Here is a 20,053-nt window from a genome sequence, read left to right on the forward strand (position 1 = left end):
AGTAAGCATGATCATAATAGTGTAGTTAAATATTGTAACAGTAGTTACAAGATACTGAGAAACAAATATGTCTCAGGCAACATGTTAGTGCCTTGAATACCTAATTTTATTTAATTATCACCCTAATCCAGTAAGGCATATTTTTTCAAAGAAGGAAAAGTAGAATCAGAAGCGCTCAAGAACGCTCTCAAGATCATTTGCTAATAAATGATTTGCTAATAAATTTATTATCATTTGCTAATAAATGGCAAGGCAGAAACCTCAACCCAAGTGTATCTGACTTCAAAGCCTGTATTTTTTTGTTCCTTTTTGTATTACCACCACTGACAAGAGGTCAATCATTACCCATATGCAGGGACCACATCCGTTTTGTTCATATTAATAAGCCTGGTGCCCGGCTTGGTGCCAGGCACCTGTAGACACACAGCTCATATTTGAATGAAAGGAGGAAGGGAAGAGGAAATAGTTTTCCTTGAATTTGTTTTCTACACCTCTCTGACAAGGAACTGCATATTTCTCATACTTGCCTTGATGATGAATGAAACAGGTTCATAACACACTCTTCCATCCACAACAAAGCCTTGGTTGGTCCCATCTGTGGCCACAAAAGTAAAGCAGTCAGTCCCGGAGTCCCTTCCCGAGTGCCTGTAGGCCACCTTCCTGCTGTCTACGTCCTGCTGAGTGAAGTTGTGTTGGAGCAGCATGGTCCCCCGCAGGTAGAGCTGGCCATGTCGTGGGAGCCGGGCCAAAAGGAAGGTAAGGTTCTCCACGGGCGTGTCAGGATCGGTCAGCTGAAGGAGGTCAGCGGAAAGCAGGCCTGTGGCCCCTTCAGCCAGTCTCAGCCCCTTGTTCTTGGTCACCACAGGTAAGGATCTGTCCACGGCTTCCAGGATGATCTCAAACACCCCATGCTTGGTCTGCAGTCCATTGCTGACAATGAATCTGGCAAAGAGAGGCAAGGCAGCCTTCAGCATGGATTCTTGTGTCACCATCTACTGGAATGAAATGATAACAACACACACCTTTACTAAAGGATATGTTGTGCTGGGACTCAAATGAAAAATCAAGGGCAGGTCTTTCAGAGGACACCATTCTATTAAATAAGTCACTAGGTTAACACACAAATTGCCCATTCCACATCCAAAAGTATTTCCTAATGTCAATGGTAGACTCTATGCTACCAGTGGTATTTCTCAGGCATAGTGTGGGTCTTTGCCCCAATAGGAAATGTCACATCCAATTAGACCCATTGCATGAGCTTGCAGAGAACTCACTTTATATATTCATACTTTTTTCAATTGTATTTTCTTTGTAGGAATTTAATAAGCTAAGCTTTTAAGACTAACAATTGGAGGCCAATCAAGTGCTGAGAAGGCTGAGTTTGGCTAATTCACTGTATTTGTATAGGACAGGCCACGTACATGAGCCATGTAATCATGCCTAACTCATCTCTCTTCCTGGGCCTCCTTTCTTCTCTTCTGCAAAGTGAAAGATTGACCAACTGATCGCCAAGTACCATCCAACTCTAAAATATCCCTTACTTTTCCTTGTGTTCCTACATTTGCCCCTTACAGGATATGTGGGAAGTTATGGTAGATAAGGATTGTTTCCCTGCTTTAAAGAAAAGAAAATTATAGCAGAAAGATGATGAGGAAGGTTAGAGACAGAGCTGGGACTAGAACCCGGGTCTTTGGACCCCATACCTCTTGCTCTTACAGAGTTATTAATAAATACTAGTTTAGCAACCCACTGAGAAAGAGTGGTGTATCTGAGCACCACTGCAGAATTATAAAGAGAAAGCTGAAATGATATAAATTTAAGGTAAGCAAAATCTCTCTCTCAGTCTTGAGTTTGTGATCTCACAATGTGCTTCTGGTTATATTTACCACTAAATCGCATTATATCCATCACAGCCAATCTCAAAATAAAAACTAATTTAAATGATCTTTAGAAAATTTCAATGTGTAATTTTTATTTTAAGGAAAATTTAGAATATCATTCAATCACGCAAACAAAATGCACTGTTAAAACTCCAAAGTTAGGAAATCACTACTCTTGAAATGAAATTGACAAATTCACCATATATCCCAAAAATGTACTTTTCAAAATGATCATGGAGTTGTGTCTATTAGTTTTTCTCCATGTACTATAGTTCCTAGAAATATTCATGGTGGACACATGCTTACATTTTTACATGAATGTAAAAATCTCTAAAAATAATTTCAGCTGAATATAGCAAAATTAGTTTAAATTATATAAGAACTTTATGGAGGTTCATATATACTTACTTATTTTGGTCAAGTTCATTTATTTTATTTGTTAATTTTTATTGCATTTATTGGGGTGACAGTGGCTTATAGAGGTTTCAAGTGTACAATTCTACAACACATCATCTGTATACTGTACGGTGTGTTTGCCACTCAAAGCCAAGTTTTCTTCCATCATTATGTATCCCCCTCTATTCTCTTTTACTTACCTCCACATTTTGGAGGGTTTTTTGGGTTTGTTTTTTTTTTTTTTTTTTTTTTACCAGAGAAGAAATGGGGTCTATATTTATTTTACTAACCTGACAAATTTGACTAACAAGTTCTTTATTCTTTGCAAAAATGTGTCTTGTCCTTCAAGGTTTGAGGGTTGCTGCCTTGCTTTTGAACATGAAGGAACCTGGGACCGGGTTGTGTGAGCACAAGGAGTAGACCAGCTGGCCCGAGGCACAGGACTGAGGGAGCAGAGCAGCTGGACGCAAAGTAAAGGAGATGAGTTTGGCTGACCCAGATCTTGCTTTGAAGGCTGAGCTAAAATGTTTGAGCTTTTTAATTATCTAGTTGATAAGTCTGCCTACAATGAAAATATAATGGTAGAAAAAGGAATCTAGGCCCCGAAAGTTTAAAATGCTAAGAGAAATATAACAAACACAGCAAATCTCAACATTTCACATGCCTAGACTTGTAAAGAATATAACCTGCTGGGTGTTTTCTTCCTCCACAGCATTATTTTACAGTTTGAATAAGAGTATTAAATTAGCTTTAGAATTATAGACTGAACAAAAATCTCCTTTTTGCCCTAAAACCATCGGCTTTCCTTTCCTAAAACTGAACTCTTAATCAATATATTCTAAGCAAATAGGGTAATTTCACTGCTGAATCGTGAAGTGTTAGCAAAATTAGCTTTTTTTTAAAAAAAAAAAAAAAGAAAGAAAAGAAAATTGAAGTGCACCTATAAAAATATGTGTCCAACTTTTTACTTATTAGTCCACCTTGACAGTGTCAAGGATCAAGTGATGTGCATTTTTATATATAAAAATCATGGTCTATTTCTCTGGGACAGCTTTCCATGGGGTGATGTTTTTATTCTGTTGTTTTCCTGTTACTTTTTCTCATGTCCTCCCTGGAGTCTGTCATCTGACCAGAAGCAAAACAAGGAGGTAGGCGTTCCCTCAACACTTCCAATTTCCCCTTTACCTACTTACCCCACCCAGAAATTCCCCCCGACCCTCTTCAGGCCTCCCCCTCCCCCTCTCCCACAAATAAAGTGGCCCTCTCTTCCCTACCAGATCAAAATGTGCTCTTGTGGAGGATTTTCAACCAGCCATTTACAGTTTAGCACAAATTTCAGCCCAGGGCACATATTTTTGGTATTTGCATTAATTGTGGAATTAAAGACTTGGTGCCCCATTAAAGCATGCCAACTATCCAAGGGGAAGGGAGGGGAAGGCAGGTGGGAGGCAGGTTCAGGAGCCAGGAGGTTGGGTGGGAGCTCTGGGCACCGCCAGGGGCTCCACCAGAGGCTGCCAGTGTGAGTTTCTGACTCTGTCTTTTCTCTCTGGAGATGCACTCCGACCAACCCTGACCAACCGGGTCCACAGAGCTCAGTCTCAGCCTGGCTGCATCTACCTATGAGCGTGTGACCTGTGTGAGAAGGTTGCTGTTGTCTTAGGATCCGAGCTGTCTGCCTTCCTGCCTGATCACACAGGGCTCTGACCACCTTGGAGCTCGGCTACTTGACATCAGACAGATGGGAGTGCGGGCAAGCAGAGCAGGGACCACAGAAGAGAAAGAAATATGTTTACTGAGGCCAGTGCTCCCAGCGGGGACCCCCAGGCAGCTGTCTGCACTGACCTAAAGCTAATAAGCCAGCGGTGAAAAGGATGCAGTTTCTAAACATGACTGGCTGCAACCCATCATTCACTCTCACAAGTGACAAAGCAGACTGCGCACAGGCAGGGACACACTGTGGAGGGGAGAGGCAGGGTGAACCGTTAAAGTGAGCCTAGCAGGACCTCCGAGTGCAAGGAAGGCAGCGCTGTTCACGCCTGCAAAGGTTAACCAGATGATCGTCCAAATGCCCCCCTTCCCCTGCAAAGAAACCCCCCAGATACAGCCTCCAGTTGCCAGACAGCGATGCCACGGCTGCGATGGCACCCATTCCCAGGCTCGGAAGCCGGCGGTAGCAGGTAGCAGCTCCTTCCGTGGGTCTATTTGGTTCCATTTCCTTTATCCCGCTTCCCCGATGACCATTGTTCTCCTGAAATCTGGGGGAGGACTCTCAGATTTGTCTGGGTGCCTGCCTGGTCTGATTTCACCATCACCATGGTGCTTTCAAGCTTTCCGCATTTCCTGGCAATGGAGTTGGCTGAAGAATCTGCCATCTGTCATGGCATTTAAAGGATAAAAATGGAATCATAAATAGAGCCAGTTCCTTGGGGGGAGGGTGGGGGGGAGGAGAGGAGGGGGGAGTCCAGCCGGCATGTCAAAATGGAGGACATTAGCATGTTCTTTTCGTGCTCGGCTGCCAGCAGCTGAAGTCAGCTTGCTAATCACTTGGTGTCATCTGTCCCAGAACGCGCTGCCAAATCTCTCTTCCAGGCCAGCGGCACCAAACAATGCCGGGGAAATTTATGATTCGCAAAATATTTCTGCAGAAGGTAAAATCTGATCATTAAACGCCCCCTTTCCCTGCTTAATTAATGCTGCCATACCTTACATTAAAGAGAGAAGGGGGGGAGGGGAGATCCTCTACCACAGAATTTATCTCTCCTACCCAAGCCAAATTTCTTGCCAGATTTAACAGCAAGCAACATAAATTTAGGTGATTAGACTGGCTGCATATATTGAATTTTTAAAAAGCACCACGATCACACTTTCATTAAAACGGGCTTTCGGCTTTGGTTCAGAGCCACTTGACAAACAGCACAGCCGCCCGTGATTGGGTTAGGAAATGATAAGATTAAAACGAGGGTCCGGGGCAGATGCTGGGCTCTTCCGTTATAAATATGCAAAAGTGCTGGCCGGACCTCAGAACGACAGGTTGAGGAGCTCCGTCCCATGAGTGAAGATTCTCCAGAAGTTATGGGTACCGTGACGTCTCACGGGAAGAACGATCTAAAACGAGATCTCGACCCAAATGCAGCTCTGATTCTGGTGTTTCAGTTCAGGTGGCTTCTTTGCCTGCTGGATCTTCAGTTTTCTCAGACACAAAATGGGTACAAACCGTCTCTCTCGAGGTGGAGGGGGAGGGAAATGATATACAGAGAAAGGGGTCTAGCACACGGCCTGATGCATTGGAGGTGTAAAGCAATATTCTCTTCCCCAGGAGTCAGTGAAAGGATGGGACTCAATCAATGCGTTCAACCTCTGTTGTTTATTTTCTCCCTGTAGACCTGTTGTCTACTATTGAGTCAGTCAAACATCACCTTCATAATTTTGGCCATTTTCCTGTATTACCTGTACTCTTATTACTTAATACTTTGCTTCGTAACAACTCATGTTTTTACTTCAATAAATGTACTTAAATACTGCAAAATACATATAAGAAAAACACTGTTTTTAATTCTAGCTAGCTATTGTGGTCCAGTGGCTTGGAGCCTGAGGCTTGTGCTCTCTGTGAAAAAGGGAGGACAGTCAATATTGAAAAGCTGTTCCCGACCTATGAGCACAGGCCTGAGACGTCCTCTGGCAACCACCGGAAGCACAGAGAACACTGAAGGGAATAGTAAGGCAGTGGCTTCTCACGCTTGAGTCCCTGCCTCCTGGGCCATCCTGGCTCGTGTGGCATCTTTAGATCACTCACTTTGGGTAACAGGGCCAGTGTCTTTCTGCTAAAAGAAAACCTTGCTCAGAAGAAGTCCAGTGTGGCCCTCAAAGCTCTAACAAAACAGAATAAAGCTCCATTAGTAAGTTGGGGTGAGGGCCCAGGGCCCACCCATTCAGCCCCTTGGTTTTCTGTCTCTGGGACCCCTGAGGTGTCTCCTGTACATCCCAGCACTCTTCAGAACGCACTCAGAGCAAGGGCCTGGTCCAGGCTAGAAATGGCTGGTCCTGACCGCATCTATCTCACATGGATTCCTTACTCAGGACTTAACAAAGCCGCCTCTACACGGAGGCCCAAGAATTGTTATTTTTATAAATCTCCCAGGTAATTTCTAGATCCTCAAGATTTAGAGGACCTTGAAAATCTAGAAATTTAGAGATTCTTGAGATAAATGATTTCTAAAGTACTCTCTAGTAAGGCTTTCTGTGGAGGCGAACCAGGTAAGTTTTTAAGTATTGCCAAATGTGGAGATTTTGTTTTCCATTCTTAGTTCATCGCCACCCTCTGATTAATACCTAATATTCATTTATTCACTGGCTTCTTCAGCAGATCACTGGCTTCTCCAACAAAGAGAGTGATGTCATCCGTAGACTCTCTGGTGAGTACTGACTTGGAGGAAGGGGATTAGGTAAGAGCAAAAGCAAAAAATTAAAAGCCCTGAATCTGATATGCATGGATTAAACCAAGAAGCAACCACTGTCCAGTAGTTAATGGGGGAAAAAAGAACAGTGTAACTTCTTTCCTCCCTTAATATTATGTTTGGTGTTGTAAAGATAGGAGGGGGAAAGGAGCAAGGAAAGTATATAATAAAAAATGGTAACAACAACAGTAGTAATAATAGCAGCTAATACTTATTTTGTTCTTCTTATGTGCCACATGCTGTTTTGATTTAAAAAAAATATATATATATATATATATTTTATTGATTTCAGAGGAAGGTAGAAAGAGAGAGAGATAGGAACATCAATGATGAGAGAGAATCATTGATTGGCTGCCTCCTGCACGCCTCATAACCGGGGCATATGCCTTGACCTGGAATCTAACTATGATCTCCTGGTTTATTGGTCAATGCTCAACCACTGACCCACACCAGCCGAGGGGCACATGCTATTTTAAGTACTTTATATGTATAAGCTCATTTAAACCTTCCAACAACCCCGGAGGCAGATACTATGAGCATCACTCCTTTTCACAAAAGAGAAAACAGGAGCACAGGGGGAAGTGTGGCTTGATGAGGGCCAGTGGAGGCAGTAAGGGCAAGTAAATGGACCGAGTAATGGAGGCAGCAACTGACCTTAAGCCTGTGCCTCAACAATTATACTGCATCACTTCTTGAGCAAAAGAACCAGCGTCAAAAAGAATCCCTACATCTCATGTTTTATTTAGTTGATGGCTAGCAACATTCAAGCACTGAATTGGTTATGAAGATATTGACTAATGATTATCAAATGATTATCATCTTGTTAAGGACATTTGTCAAGAGTGGGGGAAGGTATTCGTTCAAACTTCCTTGAATTTTTCTGTTTAACTATTAAACTATCCAAATCTTGATTCTTAATTCTAAAAAAGCAAGCAAAAAATCACCTTGACAGACATTTAAATCGTGGTTATCATAGCATAGAATATAGAGGGATAAAAAATGTAGGATAGAGTGTGGTATTTGAACCTGGGTGTATTGGTTACTCTTTACAATTTATGGGGAACAGCTGGGTAATACAGGACTATGCTGCATTCACGTTATTTGATGGCAGTCCTTCAAACGCTGTATTCTGTCTGACATGGTGAAAGTTATTCAGAATCCCTACAGGTACGACAGATGAACCAATGCTCTCGGGGCCTCCTTCTTAATTGGTAAAACTCAGGGTTGGATATGGACCATGATTCCCCCAAAGGCGAGTCCAGGATTTCTTGGTTCTTATCCTGCATGTCTCTCAAGGACGGTGACTTCGCCAGCTCTGGGAACAGCCAGATGATGGGCCCTCTAGAGTTTCTCCTGCTCTCGGTGACTGGAAGCAGATTTCAGTATTTTAAATGAATGTGGACTTTCCACTAATGGAGTTTCCTTGCCTTTCCACCAGATTGTTATTCATTTCAATGATTTAATTGATGCACAATCCTTGAACAGGTGCACAGGCCCCCATCCTAACATTGTTTCTATGGGGAAATATGATCCACCGCATGACAATATGATTTATGATATGGTTACCCAAACACATTGTGTCACAGGCAGTGTCTGCTTATGCCAAATGTTTGCTAGTAAATACCTTTCCCTCGTATAGAAAAACATCCTCAAAGAAGTGGTAAGTTCCTTTTCTGTGTCTCCCTTTAGATGGCATCTTCACGTCTCTACCTTCCCCCTCATAGAACAGCTTGCACTGAAATCTGCTTATGTGTTTATTTTTAAACAAGCCCTCATTTCTTGCCTTCTGCTGTCATTCTAATTGTGCACTTTCACCTTTAAACAACTAGGTAGTAGAAGAACACCCATATACCAGAGCTGGAAAAGGATTCATTTTTCCCTTTCTTTCATCTTTCTAAGCATTAATTCAAGGAAGGGGTTTTTTTTTAAAAATATATTTTTATTAATTTCAAAGAGGAAGGGAGAGGGAGAGAGAGATAGAAACATCAATGATGAGAGTATCATTGATCAGCTGCCTCCTGCACAACCCACACTAGGGATTGACCCTGCAACCCAAGCATGCGTCCTGACTGGGAATTGAACTTGACCTCCTGGTTCATAGGTTAACGCTCAACCACGGAGCCAGGCCAGCTGGGCCAGGGAAGGAGTTCTGAAACATTTAGGGGCTCACCTGAATGTGTCACTGTGGGCAGGCGCCTTCCTCTGATGCACGTAGCAGACTGCCTGTCCTACGATGTCCATTTGGCTGAAAGTCGAAATGGGGACCCCAGGGGAGTGGACAGACTCCACCCAGCCGTATCGTGGCGGGGAGGTGAGGACGTAGAGCAGCTCCTCAGGCTTGTCTGTTCCATCCACAGCCAGGAGGGTGCTGGTCGTCAGGAAACCTCTGTCGCCTTGAGGCACCACAAGTGGCTTTGCAAGGATGACAATATCACCTACGGGGCAGAAGAGGTTGTGGTCAAGGACCCGATTGAAAAATCAGATAAAATGTCCAAGGTCAAAACAACAACGACAAACAACAAAGGCCAAACTGTGCAGAAATCAAAACAAACATGAGGTAGGAAGGTTTCTGTAACTATGATTAATGAAAGAATTAGGCAAAAGCTATGAGTAGATATTACACAGAAGAGGAAACACATATGGCCAATAAAAATACAAATAGATGTTCAATCTCAATAATGGAAATATAAACCAAGATCACAATAAATTGCCAACTCATAATCAACTGATTAGAAAAATGTAGAAGTCGGATGACGTGAAGTGTTGAAGAGGATGTCGATCAAGATGATCATTCCGGTGATTCTGGTAGAACACATTGGTACACCATTTGGCATTATCCTGTAAAGAGTGGACTATCACGTACGCCTTGACCCGGAGATTCTGCTCCAGCTGTGTGCTGGCGAGAAGCACCCGGGAGGCGCGTACCGGAAAGGTCACCGCGGCACTGTTCCTAATTGAAAACGCTGGCAACAACCCAAATGCCTTTTTAAAAAGTGAATATCATATAAACAAACTGTGGTCTATCCACAATAGCAAGACGGATGAACTACGGCTCCCTGCAATCACACAGATATATGTAGCTTACTAACATTTATTAGTTTCGTGAGCAAGTCCCAGAAAACTATACACAATAGTGAGGGGAGAGGGGGAAATTAACACAAAAGTCAGGATGGAGGATGGAAAGTGGAAGATGTTGGTTAGTGTTCATACTTCAGTCCCCGAGTTGAATGATGGTTGTATAGGGGTTTATTATATATTTTTAGAAGACTATAGGAGTGAATGAGTGAAGCAGAGTGAGTCACACATGGACAAAGATACAGAGTTTCACAAATTAAGGATTATAATCCAGTTTTGTTCATTAAAAAAATATGATCATACCTAAAATACAGAGCTTCCACTCTGTGCCAGGCACGGGCCTTGGGGCTCTGATAGCTTCACATCAATGCTATAAAGTGGGGTACTGCCATATTTCCCAGGCTATAAATGAGGAGGATACTAAGGCATAGACATGCTAACTCATTAATTATTACACAATTAATAAAAGGTGGAGCTAAAGTCTGTACTCAAGCCATCTGACTCAAGAGCACAAATTAAAACTCTTTATTATTTTGTTTCCTCTCTTCAATATATAGGGATTTTTTTATACTTCAACACTAAACGGGTGAATAGCCAAAAGGAAATGTGAGTGAAATAAATGCCAAACCAATTCTAATTTTAAATATATAAATGTCAATAAAACTTTTAAAATATATTCTGTCCCATGAGGAACTAAAAAGTAAAAATAAAATAGCAAACAGATATAACTTTTGCCCAGTGCTTCTCATGAGGGGTGATTCTGTCATTTTAGACATTTTGGCAATGTCTAGAGACATGTTTTATCATAATTTTGGCCACTGTGCAAATCAGAAGACATAGCATACCTGGAGGGCCTCATGTTATTTATATTATAGCTCCCAAATGAAATTAACCCAAGTGCTCCATACTCTGGTTATGATTTAGTCTAACAATTCAGGGCAGTTTCAAATAGAGATGAATCTATGAATATTAACCTATTAGCCAGGTCATGGTTCAATTTCTAGTTGGGACACATGCCTGGGTTGTGAGCATTGCCCAGTATGGGGCCTACAGGAGGCAACAGATCAATGATTCTCTCTCATCATTGATGTTTCTATTTCTCTGTCCCTCTCCCTTCCTCTCTGAAATCAATAAAAATATATTTTTTAAAAGAAACAGTAAATTCAGAACCTCTGACAATGTTAACAAGTTAATGTATTCACAAGTCCTTTTAGAAAATAATCACATGTCAGCTGAGCAGACTTGTTTCCTTTTCTTTTTGGGCAACTGGCTTCTATTGCTCAGCCTCCCTTAGCATAGAAAGTAATTGCAATTCAGCCACTGGGATACAAGAAGACAGGTACCCACCTTCAAGCCTCACCCATAAAATGTTCTCATTTTCCTCCATTTCCTCACTTTTAGAGTGACTCCAAGCTAGAAAAATCCCCAGGTGGCTGTGTGGAACATAGCACTACTCCACCCCACCTTGGTCCCCCGGAATGCATGGTGCGAAGGCAATGAGAAGACTTCTGTCCTAACACATTAGTTGTCTGCCCTGATATATTACTTGTATTACATATATTTATGATGAACAAGTCTTACTTTTGCAGAGAGAAACATCTAGCTTATCTGAGAGTCACTTATTAGACATCTTGATGAAATATACATTGAGAAACTAATAAATAAAATATATTATTATACAGCTCAAAATAAACATCTCACAATCAATCAAACTAACTTTAATTTTGTTTTAAAATATTCAGGAGAACTGTAATTTTACCATGCAAATGAAGTAAGATTTTTACTACACTTAAGCATCTGATTTAGCTTTGAGGTTCCTGGCAGCCATGGCAAAAAAATAAAAAAAAATGTATCTTTCTATATATAAAAGCATAAGTGACCATTCAACTGGTAGCTATGGCACACAATGACCACTTGGGGGCAGATGCTCCGACCAGTAGGTTAGGTTGCTGCTGGAGCCCTGTCAGCTCCAAATCTGGTTCACCCACACCGGATTCCCTTTCAGTGTGCAATAGAATCCATATATTGGGCCACTAGTAAAAAATAAATAAAAAAGGAAGTATTCAGTCAACCAAGCATGTATTGAGGTTCTAAGACTATGCTTGGTCCTAGAAATATGTAGATCTTATACTATATACATGTGAATGAAATATGATCTTTACCCTCCTCAACTAATCTCTAAGCAGAACTATGGGGTAGTGACATTGGGTTTCAAGGGCTTACACTCTCTCTTGCTCATTCTCTCCCTTTCTTTGAAATTCATGTTCAAGTAATAATTCACTTTCTGAGGATAAGACACATTGATTTAGCAATTTTTTCCTTAAAGCCATATTCTCTGATCATTAAAGTAGGGTATGCAGGCATGTGGTGGATGAGTCTGGATATCCAAAAGGCTTTTTGTAAATACTAAAAAATTACAAACATATTGGCTGCTGTTATGAACCTCGGAAATCTCAGGCAAAGCAGGTGAAGGGCCAAATGATTGAATCATAAATTATAAAATTTCATATGTCAAGAATGAAAGGAAAAGAAAAAAGAAAGAACGGAAGGAAAGGAGGGAGGGAAAACTTGGAGTGCTTACAACAGCTCACTTTTGGTTATAAGACTTGATCCCAGTAAACCTGGGGTAGGAATGCTTTTACCTTTTCCCATATCATTGATGGTGATCTGACAGTCAAATGCAGGTGACCTGTTGTCGCCATCCCAGAGGTAGAAGATGAAGTTGTCTTGGTTTTGGGAATCCATAGCCCCGGTGTGTGCATATCTCAGCAAGTTCAGGTCCACTTCTTCCTGAGTGCACTTCATGCCAGGGCGGAGAGGGACCCAGTCCCTCCCTATCTGAAAGGCACCAGAATTAGTCAGCTGCCCATGCTTTCTTTTTCCAAGCTGTGTTAGTGAACATTTTCTATATTCCCTGAAAACCTCCAATATAAATGAATTCAGAGGAACTCCAGTTCAATTTTTTACCACTTAGTTTTTCCTTTTATAGAGATATACTAAAGCAATTTAAAACAGTGTCAGCCAAAGGGTTTTTTACACAGTTGTGGGGGTTTTTTAATGGCAATTCAACAGCAATGCTACTTGCGAGGTATTTATCATAAGCAATCATAGCTGATTAAATATTCCAATTAATGAGAGCAGGTGGGTAATTGAGCTACTGGAATTGATTCTTTAAATATTAAATGTGTTTCACCTGGGGTTTTCTGTTTCTTTAGTTCCTATCATTGTACAACTAATAAAAACGATATTATCAAACTGATTTGCTACATGGGTGAAGAAGATAAAACAAAAAGAGAATGGATGTACTTATTTGTCATACATTTTACAGCCTTGCTAAAGCCAAAGGAAAATTATCAAGCTATTACTATCTGCACTTATACCCTGAGGAGTCAGCAAAAACATGTAACTGCAAATATCAGAATTGTTTTAAAACAAGTAATCATTAGTTATGCATGCATTCTGTACAGAATTCAGCTCAGAAACTGTGGTATTTTTTATTAAAAGAGGCTCTTATGCTAGGGGGAGTTGACAACTGAGAGTATTAGAAAATATTATAATAAATTTGTATGTGGTTAATACTTCCCTCAAAACACATAGCTTTCCCCAAGAATAAGCTATAAACATCATTTGACATGATTCAAGAAAAATACTATCTTAAAATTTTACTTTATGATATTATCTTGTGCTTTTTCTGCCTGGTTTAAGAGACTAAAACAGAATTTTTAAATCACTTTTTTTCTTGACACATTATTCCTCAGATTCCCAATTCCTGCAAAACTGCTTTGTCCTCCTCTCCTCTTTCTGTTTTGCCACTTCTCTTTTTGTCATTCTTTTTGTAAAGTGTCTTCTTCTTAATATGCTTGCCCAACTGATATTTGTACACAGCTATGTTCTGTTCCAGTGCTCACAGGGTAAAAATGAATTACATTTAATAATTAAGCTTACTGTTTCCATCATAAGATCTATTTGCAAATTTAATTATTAAAAACAGATTCTTTTTCAGTGTTTAAACTGGATAGCCTACAATTGTATTTAACCTTTTGCTTTGTCATCTTTTCTCAGGAAGTAGGTACAGAAAATGATATATTTTGCTCTCTCATCTCCATCTAGTTCCCCACTTGCACTCCAGATTGCGAGCTTTGACTTGACAAAGTCATTTGCAAACCACCAAAGAGGAAGAAAAGTCAGACTCAAGGTGGGAAAACTAAGGGAGGACACAAAAAAACAAAACAAAAACCTGGAGAAATTCCAGGAGGCCTGGAGTCCTGGTCCCTGGTTCTGGAGAGACTTGGAGAACACCTAAGAGCTGGGAGAGAATTACGTGGCGCCATGCTGGGAACCCGGACCCATCTGGATTTCCACGTATCCAAAAACACTTCAGTTCCCAAGCCACCCAAATGTGTGAGCTCTCACTGCCTTTCCGCTTCATTACTCTCTGAAATGAATTAAGGACACAGCTGTACCTCAATTTAAATCAGCAATTGCTCTTCACTTTGATTCTCTATAGTACCTACAATCGAAGATGATCAAGCTGTTCCACACAGAATGAATCCTTGCTGCCTCTGGAGGAGTGTCTACATGGCATTAAAAGTTAAGCCTTCAGTCAGATAATCACATTGGGGATGGATGGTGGTTGTTATTGCTCGCCATAATCCACCATTCAAATAAGCAACTGATGGATTACCTAAGTGACCTTTGCAAGTGTCTGATCTGTAATTTGTGTTGGGCATCAGGCACATTGTTTGAATCATTTGTTAAAAACTATCTTTTCTCCATTGTATTGACTCTGCTCCTTTGTCAAAGATCAGTTGGCTGTGTGTGTGTGTGTGTGTGGTGTGTGTGTGTTTGAAAGATCTCTATCCTGTTTTATTGATCTATTTGTCTATTCTTTCACCAAACCCATACTGTTGTGGCAGCTTTATAGCAAGTCTGAAGGTTAGATAGTATCAGTCCTTCAATTTTGTTCTCCTTCGATGTTGTTTTCCTTGTACATTTTGCCTTTCCATGTAAACTTTAAAATCAGTTTATTGATAGTCACAACAATTGCTCTAAGAAACAAAATTTATTTTAAAAACTTTTTTTAAAAATCTGGTGGGAATACCCCAGCAACTCACTCTGCCTCCCTCCAAATTTAGGTACAACCTCAGTAAAGAGGGAGCAATGAAGAACCTTAATATTGGTTGAGTTTACCCCGAATTCAGTAAGAAAATTTAGAATAGTGTATTATCCCCAAAGTAGGAAAATAAAATGTTCTATTTCTTGAGAAAATATGGCTATTAGAGAATAAATTCAGTTATAGAAATCTGTGTATTGAGAAAATTTATATCTGCTATACCTATTTTGAAAAATAAAGGTTAAAAGGCCACTAACCTTAAGCTGAAGTTGCCCATTTTGGGGAAGCCTGTCAAATAGATAGTAAATCTTCTCCCTGGGAGTGTCTCCATCTGTGGCTGAAAGAACAGCACTAGAAATAACACGAGTTTCGCCCATATTCATTGTAATTTCAGCCTTCCTGTAAAAAGAAAGGTGTCTGGCTTGATATGAAAATAGAAGGTATTGCTTTAGCAGGGGACTCTCATAATGACTATTACAGTTTCCAGTCTTCAACAACTAGGAAATAATATTCAATATTCAAATTATTGAAAATTATGAGTAAGTCGTGGCTCTCATTTCACTTTGCACACAGAAATCCTAAAGGACAACTAGTCAGCAACAATGAATATGCTATGAGGTAATTGCATACTTCTAATTGTTTACACATATAGAACTTTACAAGTTTATACTGTAATTTATGTTAGAAAATTATTTTGTTTCTAATACTGTTTTTCATACAACATCAACTCCATGAAGTAAGTGGTTCAGGCATCATTACTCTATTTTCCAGACAGAAACTTAGAGAGATTAGACAGCCACAGAGATCCTTTGATTATGGTTTATGATATGCTTTAGGAGTTTGGTGATATTTGGGTAATTGGTGGATCTCTATGTTCCTCTCTGTCTCCATGGTAATATATGTGAAAGGATTTACTTCGGTGTCTGTCACATAGCTAGTGTTTTCTTCAACAGAGAAGCAGAGAGGAAAGTGTGCCATAGTCTGGATTACTCTGAAAGAGACCCCAGGACAAGAACTTTGCAGGTAATTTCTTTGAGAAGTGCTTTCAGGAACAGGAGATAGAGCGAGGAGTGAGAGAAGGAAGGAGGAAGCAGCCACAAAGTGTTTTTACAGCTGTGGAGCTCAGTGCTGCCGGGATCCTTTGAAGAAACATGTGAATTACGCCTCAACGTGTGCTTTGCAGGCGAGGAGGCGGGGATATTTATCTATCCACTGTCTCCCACAGGTCAGAGGCTGTCCCGAGTGTCTCCGCTGTGCCTGAACACCAGCTGGATGGGCCTCTGCTGCTTCAGAGAAAGCCCTGAGGCAGAGCATGGAGCAGACAGTGTGGGCACGAGGGGTGGGCACCGACAGTGTGCTCAGCACGTTCCATCACCACAACAGCCGCAGTCAGAGGTGGGCCATGGGGATGTGGCCCAGGCAACCAAAAGCATGTGCTGTACATTCACAAGGATGTCAAAGAAATCGTGTCAGATGCCCTAACAGGTCCAGTAAGATGAGAAGAGCCAATAGATTTGGTAGGAAACAAGGGAGCAGCTTTAATAAAGCGGTTGAGGATAGAGACAGTGGGCAGAAATGGGGAAAGTGAACACAATCTATTCTTTCTCTTATTTTTATCTTTATTGTTAAAAGTATTATATATGTCCCCTTTTTTCCCATTGACCTCTTTAAGCCTTTACCCATCCCCTGCCCCAGGCCTTCACACTATTGTCTGTGTCCATAAGTTATGCACAAATTTTTTGGTTAATATCTTCTTGCCCCCCAGTTTGAAATAAATAAGAAACTGGGTCATCTTTGTAGTTTTAGAATGAGAATATCTGCTTGTAATAATAATATCTAACATTTATGAGCTCTCACTATGCATTAGCTCATTTTTTTTTTCAAGCAGTTTTACATATTTTAATTCACTTAATCCAAGGGTGGGGAAACTTTTTCTGCCAAGGACCATTTTGGGTATTTATAGTATCATTTGAGGGCCATACAAAATTATCAACTTAAAAATTAGCCTGCTGTATTTGGTCAACTCACCAGGGAGCGGGCCTAAGCTATCAGTTGGACATCCCCTGAGGGCTCCCAGGCTGCAAGAGAGCACAGGCCAGGCTGAAGGATCACCCCACCACCACTACACAGTGCATTAATTTTCTTGCACTGGGCCTCTAGTGGAAATATAATTGATAAAGATTATATCCTATGATCACACTCTGATCAACTACAGAGGGAGATACTGAGAAAGTCTGCAATTAATAATATCAGCCCAGAATTTTTAAAGAACTATTACTTTGACATCAGGTGGCAAGGGATGTTAGTTCATATGGAGCATGGCAGAGGACTGCTGGATAAGAAAATACCAAATGATAGAAGTGGCATTGGTATATCTCCCTCAGCCTCTCTAGTTAATGGTTTGACCAAATCCACAAGCGAAGGCTTTCTGCAGTTAATAGTATCACACTTTAGTTGAATCTACACATTAATTACACTTTGGTGCATGTGTTTAAACGTTTAATACACTGTTCATTCTATATTGTATGTTCAGTCATTCTTAATTTAAGGTGACCAGACGTCCCGCTTTTGGCGGGAAAGTCCCGATTCTTAACAAACAAACAAACAAACAAAAAAATCGGGACTGTCCCGCCAAAAGCGGGACGTCTGGTCACCTTATCTTAATTGTTTAAAATTAAGCAGAAGTTTTGAGAGAGAAAAAAAACAATAATTAAAGGGCTCGTTTGAGAATTGTTAGGAAGTGGTTACATTAACTAATATTTGCACCTAAGTTCTAGGTACCAGGTAGGTGGGACAAACTGTGACAGACAGCAGCAGCAAGAGACTAATTTCTCTCAGAGGACACACAGTGCATTTACACCTAGCCTTCCTGGTCAGAATTTTGTAGAGAATCTGAAAGGGACTCTCTTCTGGTAGCTGACTCTCTTCAGGTAGCTTACTTGTTCAGCTCGGGTTTCTCATCATTGACTGGGGTGACCTCTACTGAGATGGTCTTAAGTATCTTATGTTTCCCATCGGACAACTGGATTGTGAAGTCATCAGCAAGGTTCTCTGAGTCATCGTGCACATACATCAACCTCATTCCTGGACAAAGGGGAAAGAGGGAGAAAGTAAATCTTCCTTGTGATTGGACAATTCCAACACATAGCACAGATAACTGTTTTAATTTCCAAGCCACCGTTAATCAGTGCAACAGGGTGAAATTAAACTGTTTCATGCAGTAAAAATATTCTCTTAGTTGATCTAAAAATTCCTATTTAAATACTTTAGTATTTGATAAAGGTCTATTTAAAATCAGTGAGAAAATGACATATTATTTGATAAGCTACCTAAGAACAAAGTTGTCAAGATGCTCAAATGAAATAGAAAATTAGTTTATTACTTGGGAGAAATTATACATAGATCCCCACCTCAAGTAAAAAAATAATAATAATAATTCATATGGAAAGGCAAAGAAACCCAGAAAGCCAAACAGTCTTGAGAAAGAATAATTTTGGAGGACTTGCAATTCTTTATTTCTATACTTAAAAACATAAGTTACAAAGCAAATGAAATATGAAAAATCTTATTCATAATATGAGACAAAAATAAAACATCAATATTTAATTATCTCTTATACATTGATTTGAATCTATGAAAAAGTGAGCAAATAACATTATCAGGTAATTCATAAAAGGTCAAACATATGGTCAATAAAAATAAAAATAGGTTCAATTTTACTTATCTAAGAATTTTTCAAATCAATATAACAATGAGAAACTATTATTGGCTAATAAATAAGCAAAGATTAAAATAAAAGACAGTTTGTATAAAATCACAGTGCAGTATGTCCAGAGAATGAAAAACCTAGTTAACACAATCCATGTTTTCAATTAATATTTTAAAAGTAAAAAAGATACTTAAAATAATCATAAACAGACTGCATAATCTGCTAGTTTTTTTAATTTTAAAAATATATATTTTATTGATTTTTTTCAGAGAGGAATAGAGAGTTAAAAACATTGATGAGAGAGAAACATCAATTCAGCTGCCTCCTGCACATCCCCTACTGGGAATGTGCCCCACAACCAAGGTACATGCCCTTGACCAGAATCGAACCTGGGACCCTTCAGTCCATAGCCCAACACTCTATCCACTGAGCCAAACTGCTTAGGGCTGCTAACAATTTTTAATTGATTTGATTTTTTTTTTTTTTTTTTTTTTTTTTAGAGAGAGAGAGAGAGAAGGCAAGGGAGATGGAGAGGGAAAGAAACATCACTGAGAGAGAGAACTATCAACTGACTGCCTTCTTCACATCCCCTATCAGGGGTCAAGCCCACTGGGCATGTGCCCTGACCCGGAATCAAACAGGTGACCTCTGGGTGCATAGGTTGACAACCATCTGAGTCACACTGGCTGGGGCAATGCGAGCAGTTTTATAAGTTCTATATGTTTAGGGTCAGGAAATGTGTGTGAGACTGCACTAAAGTAAAAAAAAAAAAAAGTAGTCATAAATGAACCAAAAATAAAAAAGAGGTGAAAATCTAATCCCTGAGAATATCACCAAAATATTAATTTATATGAACAACCTTTATTTTTTATTTAAAATAATTATATAGTGCAAACTTTAAACAATACGTATATAATTATTTAACCTAACAGTAATCAATGAGTGTTATTTTCTAAAAACTTTTTTAAGAGTAAAATTTGATTTATTATTCCTTTTTCCTATGTTGTAAATTTAGAAAAAAAAGTATTGTAACACTACATTGTATTATTTGTTACACATGCTTTTATTTGGGAACATAATTTAAGCTCCAGAATTTATCTTTGCAATGGATCAAAACTGAGAAATATATGAATTCGCTTTTCAAATTCAAACATAAGATGTTATTGTACAACTATTGCAAAATTGGCCTTTGGGCAGGGAGCCTACACTCTAGCTGGGGAGAGAGAGAGGAAAAGACAGTAGGAAATGTTGTTCAGGTGCTAACATGAGCACAGAAAAGGGATAGTTCGGAGGGCCTGGGTGGGTCCAAGGAGTCGGCCAGGAGGCAGCTGGTTCTGAAGGCACAGTGCTGGCAGCTCGGCGAAGGAGGGGAAGGACCCTTGGGCTGGGGAACAGAATAGTGAAGACAGGAAAGAGAGAGTACGAG

General features: G+C 40.0%; 1 protein-coding gene across 1 annotated transcript in view; it reads right to left on the reverse strand.

Moving 5' to 3' along the window:
• Nucleotides 1-20,053, reverse strand: part of FREM1 (FRAS1 related extracellular matrix 1) — a 121,018-nt gene that overhangs the window by 44,898 nt on the left and 56,067 nt on the right. Inside the window, exons 20-24 of the mRNA XM_084898220.1 lie at nucleotides 17,858-18,002; nucleotides 15,176-15,317; nucleotides 12,448-12,643; nucleotides 8,901-9,165; nucleotides 528-942 (exon numbers count right to left, since the gene is read on the reverse strand). Of these exons, the coding sequence (XP_084754346.1) occupies nucleotides 528-942; nucleotides 8,901-9,165; nucleotides 12,448-12,643; nucleotides 15,176-15,317; nucleotides 17,858-18,002 (1,163 nt within the window). The remainder of the gene's footprint in view (nucleotides 1-527; nucleotides 943-8,900; nucleotides 9,166-12,447; nucleotides 12,644-15,175; nucleotides 15,318-17,857; nucleotides 18,003-20,053) is intronic.

The sequence above is a fragment of the Pipistrellus hanaki genome (assembly GCF_964339955.1).
Source record: "Pipistrellus hanaki genome assembly, chromosome: 11".
Lineage (NCBI taxonomy): Eukaryota > Metazoa > Chordata > Mammalia > Chiroptera > Vespertilionidae > Pipistrellus > Pipistrellus hanaki.